The 20,425-nt window shown below is 37.2% G+C and overlaps 1 protein-coding gene across 3 annotated transcripts in view; it reads right to left on the reverse strand.

Moving 5' to 3' along the window:
- GLS (glutaminase) overlaps positions 1-19,575 on the reverse strand; it is a 78,423-nt gene extending 58,848 nt beyond the window's left edge. Inside the window, exons 1-5 of one of the 3 annotated variants that reach the window (XM_027125531.1) lie at positions 18,982-19,575; positions 8,158-8,254; positions 7,681-7,802; positions 2,768-2,897; positions 1,969-2,048 (exon numbers count right to left, since the gene is read on the reverse strand). In XM_027125531.1, coding sequence (XP_026981332.1) covers positions 1,969-2,048; positions 2,768-2,897; positions 7,681-7,802; positions 8,158-8,254; positions 18,982-19,412 — 860 coding nt within the window. In that variant the 5' untranslated portion in view covers positions 19,413-19,575. The remainder of the gene's footprint in view (positions 1-1,968; positions 2,049-2,767; positions 2,898-7,680; positions 7,803-8,157; positions 8,255-18,981) is intronic. The other 2 variants (XM_027125542.1, XM_027125550.1) reach the window with 2 other exon arrangements.
- Positions 19,576-20,425: the final 850 nt, after the last annotated feature.

Below are 20,425 nucleotides of genomic sequence, written 5' to 3' on the forward strand. Positions count from 1 at the left end.
ACAAGGGCAGTGATCTTTGTTTTATTTGCTGAAGTATCCCAGGTGCTCCAAACAATGTTCCAACACATTACAGGCACTCATTTATTCGAGTGAAATTTATTCACAGTGAAACTGGGCACTATAATAACTACCCCTGGGCAAACAGGGGGTTTAATGGAGACATCAGAAAGACACCTTACTTCTAAGTATATGATGGAATATAAATAAATATGTGTGTGTATATATATATATATATAATATATAATATTTTTCCTGTCAAATTTATGAATAACTTCTAATTCAGACCATAACTTCAATTTGGCAATCATTCTGAAACCTGACAAAAGCCTGTCTTACTACCTTTGGATTTAAAAATACCTATGTTCTAGCCCAAAGTCAAGTTTCTTATCTCTAGATAAGAAAACTGAACTAAAAGAATCATCTCTACACACAAAGTATGTTTAAGAAGAAAAAACACATGTGCAATAATTAGGTGATAATAATTTCTTCCAAATATAAAAATTTCCACTACATGATAAACCATTTCCTCCAAATACAAAAAAATAGGAATACCACTCCCTACTGGAATTTGCTCCGTAAGGATAAGCCATGTCTTCTCATGCATTTGTGTCTGTTCATAGCACCCGATATTTAATTCAACACACAAGTGTTTAGTACATTTCACAGGCCCAGATAAGGATAAAAGCCTGTCATAATGGAGAGAACAATGGACTGGAATTTAAGAGACCAAGGTGCTAGTTTCACCTCTGCCAGTTTTATACAAACTCTGAATCTCAGATTCCTTATTATAAGAATGAATGAGCCAAACCACATGTTTTTTTTAACTGTAAATATTTGAGGAAGATAAGTAGTAAAAAATAAAAGGATCACTTACAATGGAGGCACTTAAGAGATACAAGTTTTAATAAATGGGTGGAAAAGCTTTAACTGGGACATTATCTTAAAAAATAAAATCTAAAATTATATGGCTAAATGACTTGTAGTTTTAACAAAATTTAGGATAAAATTACATCTCTGATATAAATTCATCAAGCTATATACACCTCGGAGTTGTATATCTCATTTTATTTAAGTTATATTTTAATGAAAAAAAATAATTACCTTAGTAAAAGCAAAGAAAAAACCAGAAAGATTATACCTCTGAGCTAAAGTCTTCCAATGAGTAAAAAAATATTGATTTTTCTTTTTTTGGCATAATTTTTCTGACTGATAAAACCAAATTACAACACGATAAGAAATCTTATGTCTGACTCATAGCATAATAAAAAAGGTCATGCTTAAAAAAATATTTCAGAACTCTATTTTTCCAAGGGCCTCTCTTAATTTACTTTTTTTTAATTGACTTTTTAAATCAAATCATTCTCTTTGAAGTGCTCTCATATTGTTATCCTTTTTATAATTCTACTGGATCATCAAATGTCAGTGGTTATGCCCGGAGTGTGAGTACATCCCAAAGATCACCTTCGTAGACTTCATGAAATCCTGTGTCTTTTGAAAATGACTGATGGGTAAGAGACTTTATTACATTATATTGCCTTAACTACCATGCTAATCATATAAGCAGCAAGAGGAACAAAGATAATGACAGGATAGGTAACCCATGTTAAGCCAAGAAAGGTGAACTAATTTTATTAGCGGTCAGTTCATTAGTGAATAATTTCATGTTCTGCCAAATCCACTTTTCCTAAGTAAATGTGTAACTGCAGTTCCTTGAACAATAAGCATTCAAGTAACAAGACTACAACTGTGAATAAGATAGATGAAATGCCTCATAAAATTTAGTATAAGGTATTGTTTCAGTTGAGTTTTCTAACTTAAACTAAAATCTAAACTTCTTTACCTTCTTGAATTTATGTCAGGTCAGGGGGCTAATTACTATTACAGAAGAGGCTCCTCTCTACCTCATATTCACTGTTATGCAAAATTTAAGGCTTAGAGTTGGTTTTGATGGATCTGAAATAAACTTACCTCTGTCCATCTACTGTACAAACGGACACACCCCACAAATCAGGACTGAACTTGGCTAATTGAGGAATATAATCTGCAACCTATCCAAAACAATGGAAAGAAATTAACAGATATAATATAGGCAAATAGTATTTTCTTCTACCAAAAAACTGATCTCAATTTAGCTTCTACCAGTGAACAGTTATTTTATAATACTCAGTGGCTTTGTAGTCTATCTTTTATAACAATATTCATAAAAACTAAGGGCACAACAGACTTGAGGATTACAAGTGAAATCTAAGTGACTTCTCTCAGTCTCCATCACCTACTATGTTTTCCAATGCATTCTGTCTTCCTAAAAAAGCACAGTCTAAAAGAACTAGGATTTGATTTTTTTTTTAAGGGAAACAGAGAACTTCTTTAATCAGGGTCATGCTAATAGGGTTTCATTACCTAAAAACTTTCAGTATGGAGAATAAATAAAATAGCGCTTGTATTATGTAGAGGATTTTAAAAACTGGGAACATTTTATTTAATGTTCAAGGATATCATACCTGCAGAAATTCCCAGTAAGCTACTTTTTAATTAATTAAAAATTTAAAAGCCATCTCAATCATTTGAAAATCAAAAAGAACTCTTAAGCTTAGATTTCTTTTTAGCCAAAATAACAATTAAGTTAACTATTTGAAATATTTTAAAAGCACTTACTCCAGTGGCTTCACTTAAATTTCTTAATTAGCAAAACACAAACTACACAATTTTACTCTCTACCTCAAGTTTAGTTGAATTTATTAAGTGATAGGCTTAGGAAAAACGTTACCTTTCCTCCAGACTGCTTTTTAGCACTCTCATATAACTCATCAATGTGTGAAGTAAAAGACATAAAGTCAGGAATGACAAACTTTCTTCTAAAGGCTTGTGTCAACAAAACAATGTTGCTTTGAACACATCTGTGGAATACGAGAAAAAAATTAATAGACTGGGTACCTTTCAAATATTAGTACTTGCTAATAATAACAATATTAATCAGGAGAATATTCAAACAATAAAGAAATTCAACATTTTAAACAACAAACTAAATTCTATAAATTATACTCTTTCTACATTATTTTCTTTCCTTCAAGCAGCCTTTCATGTAGCTGCTTGTAAGCTGTTGAACAAATTAAAGAAATAAATTAGCCTAAAAATTGTGTCAAAGATTAAAACAGCAGAGCATTCCACCAAATTAAGTACCAAGACCATCTAAAAACAAGCTTTTCAGCCTACCAGAGTTGATAAGCATTCAGCAAGACATTTGGTTACCAAAAATCAGACTTTAATATATAGCTGAGATCCTGTTTATTCTTCCATGAAATAACCTCAGACACATATCCTTTAATTTCTACGTATTACTAGTATTTCACAAAAAAATAAACATTTTGTATTTTAATATATTTTTCCTAAATTACATTTTGAAAAATTTGCATTTCTAAGCTAAAAAAAAGGGAAATAATACCAACTTCGTTTAGTCAGATTTGTCTCTTATATGAAATACTTATTAAAATGCTTATAAAAATAATGTATAACTTTAAAAATTATATACAGTAGTATAATAATTTTATATTATTTGAATCACCAAAAATGTTAAATTACATTATTCTATTCACTGTAAGATGTGTATATACATTGTAGAATAAAATTGTTTCACTGTTAAAAATTATTTAAAAGATATGGTAAACCATCTGGATAGGAGAGCATGAAATCTAATGATTTGAACCAATATTCTACTTTGTTTTAAAAAGGATTCAAGCTAGAAAATCAACTTATTAATGTAACCTTAAAGAGTTTAAAAATAGGTAACAGCCAGCCATATACTCTAAATTCATCTTCTTAAGAGAGTCTCAGAAACTTAGTAATAGAATAGTTAATTGATAGAGGAAGACATTTGCAGACCTGAGCATCAAGCCATAATATCAACTTAAGACTAAGCCCATAACAGACTAAAAAGTACTAAGTTTCAAGTACTATTTATCCTGCTTAACCCTCAAAACATGAACACTCTGAGAAGATGATTTCCCCACTTTACAGATAAGAAAAATCTGTGTTTAACTTGCAAGTAAATAACATGCACTAATTATAAATGGAGAGTCGGAGAAGTAGACACTCTCGGTATTTCTTTTTCAATCCATGGTAAATGATAAATTTTTATATCTCAGTATCTTAATTCAAGTTGTTCTTAATAAAACATCAAATTAGAATTAAAAGCCAGCTATCACACTTTAACTATTAATAAAAATCCAGAATATATACTCACTTGGTCAACATAAAATTAAACACTGATTTAAAATAAAATAGGTTATTTTCAGTGATAAAGATGTGCTTCAGTTACAACATGAAAAAGTTACAGTCCTAATTTCCATTATTAATCTACAGATGTAGAAATAATTGACATCCAAGAGATAACAAATATTTACTTCAATAAACTTTGATAAATTTTGACATAGTTTTAATGTTAATCTAATAAATACTTTTTGCCATTGACTTAATATTTAATATGCTCCAAACAGCAATTCAACTTGCACATGAGTTGCAAGTAATATATAACAAAAGACACATTTCTCAGCAGAAAGAAGTTAGGACAATTCCTGACCTTAAATCACTATATCTGTATCAAATCAAATCTACATGCCCCCTTTTTCAAGAAGTATTACATGAGAAAATATGAGGACTGCCAAACATAAATTATTAACCTTACTACTAACTATTTAACTACTCAAAATTAAACAGCACTTTTAAAACATTAACAATATTGTACAGTCAGTGAAACTGGGATTTTTTTTTTTTGCTCTATCAGAAGGTGCTCATAAAGCTGTGCGAACAGCCTTCACTGGTGAATTACTATGGCCAACCAAGGCAATACCATTCAAAAGAGTGTCTAGCTGCATGCTGATGAACAAACTGTAATGTTTTTCTTGGGAGTTATTTTAATATAGATGCCATGAATCTAAGCAGAAAATCAGAAGGGATATAAAGTGACCTGAGGAGGAAGTGCTTATGCTTTTCAACAGTCACATCTTTCTCATGCTTTGTTCAGTTTTCTCATCTGTAAACTGGTAATAATAATTTTTCTTTCCTTCTTTACTTAAATGTTTAGGGTTAGCAACTGTAATGCACATCAATGTTTTACAAAATATCTCACATATAATTTTTCATTAGTAAAATAACATAGTGGATAAGAATTTTTTAAGAAAAAGCAAATACAAAGACTACCATTCATTTCCTCCAAAACAAAAAAGATAAAAAAATTATGATCACACATAAAAATACTTCTAATATTTATATGGCTAAAAATGCATGAATAAATAAGGCATTCCTTTTCAATACAAATTTTCTACTTCTATTGAGATTATTAGCATTAAAAACAATTGATTATCTAGATAGGTACAGGCAGTCTCCAACTTTCAAATAGACCATGCTCCAAAAAATACGCATAGAATTCATCTTCCCATTCAGAAAAAATTCTACATATTAGATGTTTCTCAGATTACCCTCAAAGGCTAAATATATTAAGCAACAATGTATTTTAGGTAAAATATCAACACGTTGACTTCAACCAAACCTTTCCACTTTCCTTTATAAATTACTTCTTTGGGAAGATGAATTCCATTGTACCCACCTGCATGGAGGTGAGATTATTTCTGGCAACACTAACTAGAAAACTTCTCATTTTGAAAACAGAGAAAAAACTTCTCTGAAGCAATCACCATTCCAGGTGACCTGAAAAGGTTAATAGTCAGAGGTGTTTTGTTTGTTTTGTTTTGGCGGTACGCGGGCCTCTCAGTGTGTGGCCTCTTCCGTTGCGGAGCACAGGCTCCGGACACGCAGGCTCAGTGGCCATGGCTCACGGGCCCAGCCGCTCCGCGGCATGTGGGATCCTCCCGGACCGGGGCACGAACCCGTGTCCCCTGCATTGGCAGGCGGAATCTCAACCACTGCGCCACCAGGGAAGCCCAATAGTCAGAGGTTTTGAATCACCTCATTCTAGGGATGAAAAGAGAAATCATATGCCTATAGATGTAAACTTTTCCATTGCTTGTTCACATATACCACTAAGCATTTGTCAAGTTGGGAACTGCCTATATTACAATCATCAATTTTTTTAAAAAATTGGATTAGTATTTAAAATAATGCTAATTGTTAGTTTTTAATATACTTATGGGTAGAAAATTTTATGATTGTTTCCTGGCTTCATACTCAGTGTATTTAAATTACTTTCAATTTCATATTTAAACAGAGCAATATGTTTATGAAGCACAAAAGAAATTTAACCAGTACTAAAAAGGTATAAAATACTGCTTTCACTTAGGAATTCCAAAGCATTTCCTTATACCCATTATCAACAGACCTACCTACCAACTCTCTGACAACTTCATTCTCAGATATACCAAAATAACCCCCCAGAAGGCACCCCACAATCAAGATACTTTGCACAGAGAGTTCATGAACACTAAAAATAAAATAATCTTTACTGCAAAGGCACAGCTAACTAGAAGTGATTTCCTTCCCTTCACAAAGAAACAGGTTCTGAAGATTCAAAATTCCTAACACCAATTCCAACATGGAACTAAAATCTACACTTAATAAGGTCGGCTGAGCTCACAGAATCAAGAAACTTGTGGTGAAAAGACAGAGATCTAAAATTGCCAGCAGTGCTTCACAGTATGCCAAGATACTTGGGAGGATCTCAGTTAAATACTTATACCTTCAAATGACTTAATATTCCAGGATATTCCCAGGAGACATCTAGAACAAATCATCTAGCCCCCAAAAGACAATAAAAGAAAAAAAATAATAAAAATGCATACATACAAATAAACTTTCAAGGTAGATGCTGGAATTCGTTGGATCTATTTCAACCTAAGCCTATGGTCTGGAAAAAGCCAATACCTTACAGTAGTGTTTACAGTTTTATACAAGTTTTCATTTAATTTTAGTTGTAAAATACCATTTACCTCCTTGGGATCCATGACAAACTTGCTGTCTATTAAATCATTAAGCAATCAGACTAGTAGGAACACATTAATGAAGATAAATAATAAAGATATGCAAATATAAGAAAGTCAAAATAAATATTCTCATTCAACCAAATGAAGGCATTCATGTCCAAAGTTAGCATTAAGTTTTTAAACATTATGAAGAAAACAAAAACAGCCAAAAGCCTATGTAGTAATATGTCTATGCCTATGTAGTAATATGTCTATGTAGTAATATGTCTGAAGTAATATGTCTGAAGAGGAGAGAAGCAGACAACAGAGACATATAAAACTAACGAATATAGGCTGCCTGAAGCCGTCTCATTTTACGGTGTCATCTAAAACACCTTGTAGGAAAGAACTGAGACCATGCTGAGAAAGGCTGCAAGATATGCAGATGAATTAAGAGATCAATTTAAACCATGACAGGACAAAGAGTGTGCTCTATTCAAACCGAATGCCATCTCCAGGTACTATAAATTGGAAACATCCATGGCTACGCTTCCTCAGAACAGTTTCAAAGTATATTCTTAGCCCCAATGTATTATAGAACTTTAACGTGCACCAAGTTGTTCCAAACAATTTATGTTTATAAGTCCCCTCCCCCCTTTTTTTCAGTTACACAGGAAGCACTGGTCTTCAAAGATGCAATTTCGTTTTAAAAGAAAAATCACCATATAGCATAGCAAGTGACCATTAAAGTTTTGGCAGAAATTTTTACTTTTTAAAAAGATCTTTGTCTAGCATGACACCATCTGATGTTGTTTGAAGAGTTAATCTTAACATATCCATACACTCTTTCAACCTGGGATCAGACGTTCGCAATCCTGTAGATTTGAGTGCCTGTTTTTAAAAAAATAAGAGTTTGTAAATATATAGTGCAAATAAGGTATATGCTTATTCCAACTACAAGTTTTTAACTCCTGTATATAAAAACTTCTACACAAGACCTGAATATGTATATGGCATTTTAGTGTCACTATTACCCACTTTCTGGACAAGTTTCTCATTGTTTCTTTCATTTTCTTTCATTGATTACCTTGAAATGAGCATAATGAAAATTTGAAAATAAGAGAAACAGTGTCAGTCAGAATCTACACGTCAGATGACCTTTAAAACTACATTTCAATATTACCATATTATTGATTCAGTATTACTGATTTTTAAAAAGTGAAGATAGAAAAATATAAAAACTTACTGTAATAAATTTATGAACAGGTATTTTCTCTTGTCCTTCTGCGATTGTATAGAATAGCAAATCTTCCAAGCTAGGTAACAGACCCTGCTTTATTTTACTACAGGGGGAAAAAAGAAGACAAAATTAACCCTTATGTGAACATTCAAGTGGATTTTAGCTATATCCATTTAAAAATAATCACTGAACCAAACTACAGTTGAGTTGATCTATTCATCAAGACCTAATGTCACAATAAATGCTGATTTACCAAAATCAAACAGTATTACTGAAACCGCACTGAAAAACAAGTTTAAAAAATGATTCATTAATTATACAGATATCCTTTAATCCCAAGTTTTAAAATCTTGAGTACTATTTCTAGTGGTGCTAATGCCTAGCCATCTGTTATGGTAATACCTTCCTGTACAGCCTAATACAATCACCCAATATTAATTATGGAGCCTAGCCAATGCTCAGGTAAGAGTCAATACTTTGTTCTCTTGTTGTTATTGTTTTTTAATATGATGACTATACATATATATTGTTCAAAGTTAACCTGATTGTAAATCTGGGGGAGAGAACAATTAAGTACTGGACAGTGAAGACTAGTGCATAAGTCCTTGAATCCTGGCTACAATACTTACTAGCTGAGTCACCCTGGATAAATTAATTAACCTTTCTGTTAATCAATTTCCTCATCTGAGAAAGGGAGATAATAGGGCCTGCCTCACAGGGTTCTTGTGAGAATCAGTTGACTTAATACATTCAATATCTTTAGAGCACTGCCTGGCAGAGAGTAAGTACTCAATCGTTGGTAGTTGTAGTTACTATTTCTAAAGTGACCTAGGCTTTTACATGTACAGACCAAATGCCACAAATCACAAAGACTGTTAGAATAAAAATTTTACCATAAAAATACATTAAAATCTAGTATAAAGTGCTATGATTAACCAAACTTTTAATCAAGAAAAAATTTTTCCTATCCGTTGAAAAGCTTTCAGGTAAACAAACTATAATGAACCTATTTAATGTCTTCTTTCTGGGGGCTCTGAAACTGAAATGAATACATTTCAATATTCTGAACATCTATGACTGCCATAAGCGAACAGAGCACAGTATATGTGAATTAAGGTGCCTGTTTCCACCCATGAGCTGTTAAAATACCTAATTTTCAGGGTTGAGAGAGATCTATATAAATCAACCAATAAATGAAGAGACTACCAAAAATTTACATATGGAGTTTAAATTCAGGGGCAATTTCTGCAAACATGAAAAGAGACGCTGTCTTTGATTACTGATCAACCAGTTTCCCAATACCAAAGGACAATTAAAACTCCTCAGTCTGATATTCAGTTTATAATTTGGCTTGGTACTATCTATTCTATCAAAATTTTCTACATAAAAAACTGTACTATCAAATGAAAGGAGGAAAATGAACTGCAAAATGAGAAGAGGAAAAGAAATGGAAACTAACTATATTGTCTTATTGTTAAATAACGTTTCATATTACTTGACCTTTCCAAACTATAAAAGCTAGAGTAATGTCTGTCTTTTTTTTTTTTTTTTGTCAACCCCATATAACTCAAATGCGTAATACAGTATAGTGTGGTAAACCTATTAGATAATCAAAAACTTTCAACTAGGTTTAAAAAAAGTGATGCTCACTGATAGAATAAAAAAGAATGCTTTGGTGTTTTTACTTATGTCTTCATTTTAAAACAATGATCTTTAAAAAATATCTGGAGTTGTTTCTAAATCAGTTTATCATTTTGATTTTCAGAGTGATCTGACTCATAGAAAGTGTCCATCAACACCAGTAAATTAGCAGATTAAACCTGTGAGGTTGAAAGCTGAATTGATAGTGGCTGACCATATACCATTGTAAATCTGACAAAGTGATAAATTCTGCTCAATCTCTAAATCATTTTGTCCCAAGGCTAATTATTGGGGAATTTAAAAACAAAATCTTACATCTTTTAAAGTTTTATTGTTAAAAAAGGACTTTCTGTTGTTTCATCTTATAACTTCATGTGATAAAGCAAAGTGGGTAAACTGTCCCCTATTTACAGATAAGGACAGAGTCTCAAAGTCAAGCAATATGTATGTCCAATGTCACACAACTCTTAAGTGACTGGACCAGATTTAGTCCTAGAAAGCCAGTACTTGGTTCCTAATCCCAGATTCCTCCTGCTATGCCACACTGGCTGTGCTGAGCTGTTACACTCCATTTTAGGAGGAATACCTGGAGTTTATTCAGAATAATGAAAGATGAGACTCCTTACATATTGGAGAATTTCTAACCAAAATGCTAATAGGGGAATTACTTATGTTAGATGACTAAATTGTTCTGCCTTGTTGAAACTGTACCTTGTACAAAGCAAGGATGAGATTATATTAAATTAGGGCTGCTGTTTTGGCTGGACTTTATTTAAATTTATTCAAGAGCAAGTCAAAGTAAGAAGCACAAAAACCAGCTTTACGTAAGGAAGTGGCCAGGCTGTCCACATCAGCTGATGGCAATTTGTCCATGTGTAGAGCTTTAGAAGTCTAACCCAGGGGGACAGTCTGCCTGATTCCGATGGGAGAATGAGGACCTGGGAAGATCAAGTCCCTAAGGTCCAATTCTGTTAGTCCTTCCAACCTTGTATTCCTTCTGTCAAGTATCTGTTAACAAATCATTCTAGTTGTAAAAATACAGATGTGTGAATTCTGTTACTGCAATCACTTTGATATCACACTAGAGATGACTTCTTCAAAATAACTAAAATATATAGGTAGAAGTTAACAAAAGGCAGACCAGCTACACATAAGGAAAAACAAAACAACTCTGAAAATGGAATGGGCTGCCTTCAAAGGGACTAAATTCTCTTGTCAAGAAGTATTCAAGCAGAGATGAATAACAACCTGTAGGGAGTATAACAGAAGAGAAAAAACGTTCAGCTGTGGAGATGGGTTTTTAAGGTCTCTTCAAATACTGAACCTAAAAACGTAATCAATTCAATAAAGTACTTTATTATTCTCCTAATATTGGAAGAAAAAACACAGTAAGTCCTAATATTGTACGAACTTGGTTAGGTCATTTAATACCTGTAGCCAGTTTATAAAATATGTAAAATGAGGTGGAACTAGATGTCTTTAAAGTCATTTCCAACTCTAACTCTCAGTTTTTGAGCTGCTCAAAATAGATGTCCTCCTAAACTCCTATACTAAAGATCATAAACTTTACTCACTCAGGACCTATGTAGACATAAAGGATCTATAGATACATATTTTACATATAAAGCTTAATTATCTGGGTTCTTTTAAAAAGTAATGGTAGTACTTAATACCACTGAACTGTACACTTAAAAATGGTCAAAAGAGTAAATTTTATGTTACATTAATTTTACCTCAAATTTTTTTTAAAGCTAAGGGGAATTAGATACAGAAGGTGAAAGTGAGGGAAAATAGCTAAAGTGGGGACATGGAGGCCAAGAACAAAATGTAGCAACTGATACAAGATACAAAAATCCACAGAAGAACAAACCATTCAAAACAGAACCAATCAGAGTATGAGAGAAAACCTTACACAAATAAATACATTTTAGTGCAGGGGCCACTAATAGCAAACTACCGCAATGGCCACAGGTTTTTGTAAATCAAGTTCTATTGCAAGACAGCCATGCCTACTCATTTACCTATTGTCTATGGCTTCTTCACTACAACAGCTAATCTGAATAATTTTAACAGACCAGATAGCTTGTGAAGCCAAAAATATGTACTATTTGACCCTTCAGAGAAAAAGTTTGCCAATACTTGTCTTAGAACATAACTGTATTTTAGCACAGTACAGTAACACCCCCTTACAGTAAACCTAAGTTGAACAAGAAATGTTAAACTCTATATTTTATAATATAAATTTTAATATGGCAGAAAAATAGGCAACATTTTCTAAGGAGACTTACGCCAAAAACAGTTTAGAAATTAAAAAGTTTGATGTTTGAGGATAAAAGAGAATACAACTAGATAATGCTGATAAATAGCTGTATAAATCCATTCATAAACTTTTTCATAACTTTTTTCAATGTGAGGATGCTTACCGTTATACATACTAAAAACAGGCTATTAGGATAGCAGACTAGGACAGTAAGGTAGAGATTTACAAATTTTAAATTTAACAGATGTGTTTTCTCTGATGACAGAGAAAATATTTGTACCTTTTTAGGAATCTAGGCTAACAAAACAAACTGAGGTGTAGAAAGATTTATTCACTAATATTTTTGGCACAGTATTATACTTATTAGAGAAAAGTGGGGAAAAATTTGTGGTCCACATAAGTGGAATGGTTAAGTCAGTTATGGTACATCCACATGAGAATTTCTTATTCAGTAATATAAAATGAATACAGATAACTTTTTAGGGATATAGGAGAATATAATGTTAAGTCAGAAGTTATAATACAAAATTTTCTATGCGGTTTGATCTCCAGTTGCTTACAAAAAGTAGTAGAAGGGGGCTTCCCTGGTGGCGCAGTGGTTGAGAGTCCGCCTGCCGATGCAGGGGACACGGGTTCGTGTCCCGGTCCGGGAAGATCCCACATGCCGCGGAGTGGCTGGGCCCGTGAGCCATGGCCGCTGAGCCTGCGCGTCCGGAGCCTGTGCTCCGTAACAGGAGAGGCCACAACAGTGAGAGGCCAGTGTACCGCAAAAAAAAAAAAAAAAAAGTAAAGCCTAGAAACAAGAAGCTGAAACTCAAGTAGACTAAACTTCAGGATCTCGTTCATGCTCCTTCAGTGAATTACATCTAAGTATTAATTAAGAGCTTGCAGTTTATTACAGATTATGTCCAGATATTATCAATAGCTAAATAGATACATATGGTTTAAAATAAACATTAGGCAGCAAAAAATTTTATGATGTATGTTATGGCTGGCCATTCAAACAAAACTCAAACTCACTGATAACTGTAATCTAGAATAGAATTTTAATTTTGAGGAAATCGCAAATAAGATGACTGAGGGGTTCACTGAGAAGCCCCACACCCAAAATTAAATGTATTTTCAATCTTGATTTTAGTTTAAGTGAATTGTAAACATGTTCACTTTTACAAATTAAAAGCAAATGCATTATTAAAGGATCATAACAGAATTTGTCCCCTATTTCAACACAGGTTCTTTCTATTCCAAAATATATTATCTATATTTCCCAAATACTGCTTCAACCTCGTTATCAGTACTATTCTATACAATAGACCTAATTAAATGTTGCTGAAATACTTAAGTACTTAATCTTTGAAATTCAATTTGCACAGCATGTGGGGTAACGATTCTTTCCCCCTTGATTTCCATTGATTGTGACCACCTAGAGGGATGGGATAGGGAGGGTGGGAGGGAGACGCAAGGAAGAGATATGGGAACATATGTATATGTATAACTGATTCACTTTGTTATAAAGCAGAAACTAACACACCATTGTAAAGCAATTATACTCCAATAAAGATGTTAAAAAAAAAGAATATGAACTACCAAAATAAAATCATATTATCTGAAGCTAGCAGAAATCATTTTTGTTTGCACCTTCTCTTTTAATATATTTGTAACTATATAGATGAGCAAACATACAATTACTGCATCATGGGTATGCAGTTTTTAAGAGATACTACCAAACTGCCTTCCAAAACAGGTGAATTTATACTTCCATCAGCAACTTAAGAGTTCCTATTTCCTATACCCTTGGCATCACTTAATTTAACATCTGCCAATCTGACAGGGGGAAAATGATCTTATTTTAATGAAATACTTTCAATATTGTATCCTGAAAAAAAAAAAAAAAAAAATTGTATCCTGTACGAATTACCTATTTTCTAAAGAGCATACACATGCTGATACTTTCTCAGCATGGTCCTTCTTTCTCTTTCCCTTTCTAATTAAAAAATAAAATGCCCAAACAAAAAGTAACTTAAAAATACGTGCCCTATTCCCCACCTGCCAACACTTCCCAGAGATCCTTCACTAAGACAGAATATACACTTCTGGGTTTTACAGAAATGAAGTGTGGCATTCTTGAGAGAGAAGAGACAGTGTGATAAAAACGTTCATGTTGGGCAATAATTGGCCTAAAATAAAGGTTAATCAAGAATCTCAAATGCTACATAGCACTGTTTGATATAATGCTCGTCCCAGTCCATACTGGTTTTCTGGAAGGAGTAGTATTTTGAAATTAAAACTCTATAATTAATCTTGAAACAACATGCAAAATAGATTGAAATGAGACAAAAGAATGGATATGGGGGTACAGATTTTAAATCTGAAGTCATCAGATATGTGGAGATAAATATGAGAACAAAGCTTGGATGAAAGATGAACTATTATCTACACAAAGATTAGAGGATATGCCATGGAGAAGGTAGACAAGTGGGAAAGAAGCAAAGGCCTCTCAGCCTCAGGGTTTACCCAGTGAGCAAATCCAAAAAGAGCCACAGAACAAGAGAGAACAATTTAAAAAATGAAGAGATGCTATAAAGCACAGGAAGCTCAGCTCAGCAGTCTGTGACGACCTAGATGGGTGAGATGTGGGGGCTGGGCTGGGAGGTGATACAGGCATACGTATAGCTGATTCACTTCATCGTACAGAGAAAACTAACACAACATTGTGAAGCAATTATATTCCAAAAAAATACTACTAATAAAATAAAATCTGTGAGGAAAATAAAATAAAATAAAAAATGAAGAGAGCCATGCAAAGTGGTTTCCTAAATGATGGAATAATAATAACAAAATTAAATAAGAGCACTGCAGGGAAAACTGAGCAATGAACATTATATTTTTCTGTAAGATATTTAGGACAGTAGTAAAATCTTAACCTTAACCAGTGACCTAAACCAGAATTGAAGTTGGTTGAAGGAGATGGCTAGGATGACAGTGGTTCAAAGAGTCTGACTATGGAAAAAGATAAGATAACTCACTTACATCGTACCTCCTTCCAGAATATAATATGGTATGGTTAGTAAAATATAAAGTAAGACCAAGGGAAGGAGGAAAAGCAAATATCCCAGCCACATGAACTAATAAAATTGCTATGGTTAAGTATTAAATTCACTCTGAGCTTACTGGTAAGCAGGGCAAAAAAGTAAACAGTGCGTATCACATTTTCACAGAAGTACAACGATCTCTCAAGAGAAATTTTTTCTGGAAACCAAAAAAAAAGAGAAATTTCTCATTTGAGCCTAAAATTCAAAGGCTAATGTCCTTGTAAGGTTTTACAAAAAATGAAGCAATTTTTTAAAATGAGAAATTATAGAGTATTTAACAAATGCCAAATATTGTCCCAATAAGTCTTTTACAAAATGTTAACTCATTTAATTTTCACGTGGCTATTTCTTTTAATAATCATCTATAGAACCTGGCAGAAACCTGAGTGCTGGCATTCCAGGTGGCTTGATGATTCAGGGATGACCTATGCTTTGGAAGCTGAGCATAAGAAAGGATAACAGGATCAGCTGGAACCTTACCTCCCAGAATAAAAGAAATGTTTACCACATAAAGTCAAAATGGATGAAGTCAAGGGAAGAAAGCTACACTTAAAAACAAGATCATTCAGGAAATAAACCTTTAACCAGATTAAAAATTTTTTTCACAATCTTGAGGCCAGTGCTCTTAATTTTCTAACGTGATTTGGAGATAGCTGGGGTTCACTCCTGCAATCCTTGATTGAAAGCTCTCAGGCTTTTCATATACCTAGATTGCTCCTAAACCCATCTAGCTATTGCTCCAAACTTTGGTGGCAAAAAACAGACTCCTTTTGAACTAAGGTAAACAAGGTTTTGTTATTGGCCATTCAAACTCCCAGGGCATCTGAGCAAATATTCGTTTTTTAAAAAAATTTTTTAACGTTTACTTTATATACTTAATATAATTATATTTAATACTTTTATTAATTTTAATATACTGAGGGTTTTTTGGTTTTTGGTTTTTTTAAACATCTTTATTGGAGTATAACTGCTTTACAATGGTGTTAGTTTCTGCTTTATAACAAAGTGAATCAGCTATACATATATCCCCATATCTCCTCCCTCTTGCATCTCCCTCCCACCCTCCCTATCCCACCCTCCCTATCCCACCCCTCTAGGTGGTCACAGAGCACCGAGCTGATCTCCCTGTGCTATGCAGCTGCTTCCCACTAGCTAGCTATTTTACATTTGGTAGTGTATATATGTCCATGCTATCTCTCACTTTGTCCCAGCTTACCCTTCTCCCTCCCAGTGTCCTCAGGTCCATTCTCTATGTCTGCATCTTTATTCCTGTCCTGGCCCTAGATTCTTCAGAACCTTTCTTTTTTTAGATTCAATATATATGTGTTAGCTTACAGTATTTGTTTTTCTCTTTCTGACTTACTTCACTCTGCATGACAGACTCTAGGTCCATCCACCTCACTACAAATAACTCAATTTCGTTTCTTTTTATGGCTGAGTAATATTCCATTCTATATATGTGCCACATCTTCTTTATCCATTCATCTGTCTATGGACACTTAGGTTGCTTCCATGTCCTGGCTATTGTAAATAGAGCTGCAATGAACATTGTGATACATGACTCTTTTTGAATTATAGTTTTCTCAGGGTATATGACCAGTAGTGGGATTGAGCAAATATTCTTCAAGGATTCCCTCACTAAACAGGTTTTATTGGGGGGGCTGGGAGGGACAGGATGGGACATTTTTTATGTAGAGTTGTCAATAAGTATTAGACAAAACAGTGTTTCAAAGTTATTGCTAAGAAATGATTTCTTATTTTGACAGCAATGGAGCTAGAAGCTTCTGGGAAACATGTAAATCACAAAAGCAGCTCAATTTTCTATCTGACAGAAGGGGAAAAAAGAGGGATACAAGAGCCACTGAAGAGACAGAATGCAAGGCATCTTTTCAATAGAAGGCTGTTCCCATCATATAACCTTTAAGGACAACTTCTAAATGCTAGTAACCTCATTTTTCAATTCTGGGCACCTGTACTTAAACTTGTTACATGCCTGGTAATTCAGATGATGTTAAAAGTAAGGTAAGTGAGTACCAAATGAAATTAAGCATACACATTCGAAGAACCTAGGGGCAAGACGGGAATAAAGACACAGACCTACTAGAGAATGGACTTGAGGATATGGGGAGGGGGAAGGGTAAACTGTGACAAAGTGAGAGAGTGGCATGGACATATATACACTACCAAACGTAAAATAGATAGCTAGTGGAAAGCAGCCGCATAGCACAGGGAGATCAGCTTAGCACACAGGGAGATCAGATCGGTGCTTTGTGACCACCTAGAGGGGTGGGATAGGGAGGGTGGGAGGGAGGGAGACGCACGAGGGAAGAGATATGGGAACATATGTATATGTATAACTGATTCACTTTGTTATAAAGCAGAAACTAACACACCATTGTAAAGCAATCATACTCCAATAAAGATGTATTAAAAAAAAAGCATACACATTCTAGTCTCTCAAGAACATTAAAGAGGTAGAAATTTGACAAAAGTCTAGCTTTTTCGAATGTGAACACATTTGAGTCATCCAACTGAAGATGTTAAATGACCTGCCACAGTCATAGGCTACTTTGTGGCATAAAACCATTATCACAGGATATCACAAATTCTGCTCATCACCAAGTGATTTTTTTTTTAAATAACATTTTTCAGTCTGGGAAAACAACTTTAACTTGGAACGTTTTAGGAAGGTGCCAATTTCAATTACAGGAAACATTAAGCCAGGTCTGAGACTGAAAGTATAAGAATCACACTTTCAGTTTGACTTATGATACTATGGTGCTGGAAAAAGCAATGTAAGTAGAAGGGAAGCAAAACAGGTCACATAACGTCAGTGCAAAGTCAGAAAAATAGCAGGATATAAAGAAAGCAGGCAGGTAAATTTTTACCTACAGTGAGAAAAACTTTGCGTCCATTTATATTAACTCAAGACAAATATCCTCTCATACTGCGTAGGAAAAACCAATTTTGTTTTAAAACTCAACTGCTGTGCGGAATAGATGAGTTAACACCCTATCACAATTTATTTAATCCACAAACGCTACTTAACTCGGGTTTTTTCTGAGTTAGTGTTTTACCCGTCACATTTCATCTTGGCTATTTTGAGTTGTATTTTCAAAAATTCGCCCATCTTGTGGAAGATGTCAGACAGGCCAAAGCTGGTCCTCAGTGCCAACAGGTGGTCTGTACTGCGTGCCCTGTCTTCTCGGCCACATGACCCTTTTCCTCCTAATCTCCTTTCGGAAACGTTATTTCCGGTGCCCCAGATGGCTCTACACACGCCTGAAGAAGCCACTCCAGAAATATTCAGAATACTCTGCTACGTTAGGCTTCCAAAGAGACGGTGGCAGAGATCGAAGGAGGGCAGGCAGAGAGGAAACTCGAGCCTAGAAAAGCAGCGAGTCAGGAAGGCACACGCTTTGCCCATCGCCCGACTCCTAAATGTCACTCGGTGATGTTCGTGGGGCACCACCCACCAATAGCTGGGCGGGCGGCCAGGCACTGCAGCCCGGAGCCGGGGCGCTGAGCACGCGGCGTGGGCCGGGCTGCCACAGCTCCAGCGTGGTGGAGGGTAGGGGGGTGGCAGGCTGGCCCCTCCGGCCCCTTGGCTGCTCCACCCGGCGGCGGGGAAGGGAAGTGAGGGCCGAGCGAGGGGCTCAGGCGGGGAAGGCGCGGGCGGGGCCGGGCCTAATCACATGGCGCAGACTGCGCAGGCCGCCCGGCATCTCTTTCTTTCTCCTTCTCGAACCTCCGCTCCCATCCCTCCCCACCGCAGGCCCCTCCCGGGCCCGGGCCCCACGCGGGACAAGGCCTCCTGCGCCTCGCGGAGACACTCACTTTTCGCCTGAAACCACCAGCTCCTTGCCCTCGCTGTTGCCGATCCCGTCTGTCTCCCCCGAGCCGTCCTTGGGGCCGGACGCCGGCGGGGCCGCGGGCGGCGACGCCCCGGGCTGCGGCTGCTGCGGAGGCGGCGGCGGCGGCTGCTGCTGCGGCTGCTGCTGCTGCTGCGGCGTGCCCCCCTTGCCCAGCTCCTGCAGGATCTCTGAGGGGGAGCTGGACAGGCCCCTCACGAGGGGTCCAGCCGGCCGGCCGCCCCCGCCCCACCACGGGTAGAGCCGCGCGGCGGCCGCCTGGCCAGCTCGTCCCCCGCCCCGGGGGCGCCGGCACAGGGTGGCGAGGGGCTGCGCCCGCCTCAGAACCGCGCAGGCGTCGGCGGGCGGGCGAAGGAGCAGGTCCCGCAGCATCGCCGAGCCTCGCAGCCGCATCATGCCGCCGGGTCCGTCAGTGCCCGCTCAACAGGGGAGGATGCTCCGGACGTGGGCGGCCGCTCTCCTCCGGGAACTTGGTCTCCGGCGGGACGGCCAGAGGGCAAAAGAGGGCAGGGACAGTGAGGTGGGTGTGGTCCCGGCTGCGGCTCTCACAGGCGCCGCCGCCGCCGCCGCCGCTACTGCTGCTGCTGCTGCTTCTGAGGCTGCCCGCGGCTACCTCTCACACCGCGGAGGACTCCGCACTGAGGCTGAGGCGCAGGGGCGGGCCCGAGACATTCGGCGCTCACCCTCCTAGGGGCGGGAGGACGCCGGCGGCCTGCCCCCTTCGCCTGCTCCGATTAGCTCAGATCACCGACCTCGCTTCTGATTGGTGACTGGAGCAGTCAAATTTCTCTCGGCGCCCGGTGCGCGGAGAGTGGTGCGGAAGAGTGGCGGGGGACTGGGGGGAGGAGTCAAACTGACGTGTGAGGCGGGGGAGCCAGGCAGGGCTTCGGAGTAGCCCCTTTTCTCTCGCTTCGTCAGCACCGAGAGTGCCCTCGTTGGGAACTGGGGCCTTAGTGGGCTCGTCATTTACGAAGCGGATGGGCTCCTGGACTCTGGGGCCTCGAACTGTCTCGGAGACTGATTGGCAAGAGCCCCTGCCGCCCAGGGGCCGACGGTCAGGGGGCTTGGCCGGGGCTGGAGTTTGGCCGTCGGAGCTCGGCTGGTCAAAGCTTGCCGCTGGTCCCCGGCTATCCGGTAAGGGCGTGTGGCGACGCCTCTGAGGGCCGCGGACCCGCGGCGGCAGCCCCAGACGAGCTTGTCCCTCTCCCAAATGTTACGTTTACTTGAAACTTTCCATGGTTGGCGACTGCCCAGATGTGAAGTGTTTTGGAAAAAATGAGCAAAATCCTTTCAGCTATGCGACTTAGCCATTTGGAGGATTGGAATTCGGGGGACCGCAAAGAGAGAGGGGGAAATTCCAGAACACGACAGCTTTCCTTTTTAAAAATTGCTTTTTAAAATGCAAAATT

Source organism: Aethalodelphis obliquidens, unplaced genomic scaffold, assembly GCF_003676395.1.
Source record: "Aethalodelphis obliquidens isolate GAN/ISIS:26980383/991018 unplaced genomic scaffold, ASM367639v1 scaffold2, whole genome shotgun sequence".
Taxonomy (NCBI): Eukaryota; Metazoa; Chordata; class Mammalia; order Artiodactyla; family Delphinidae; genus Aethalodelphis; species Aethalodelphis obliquidens.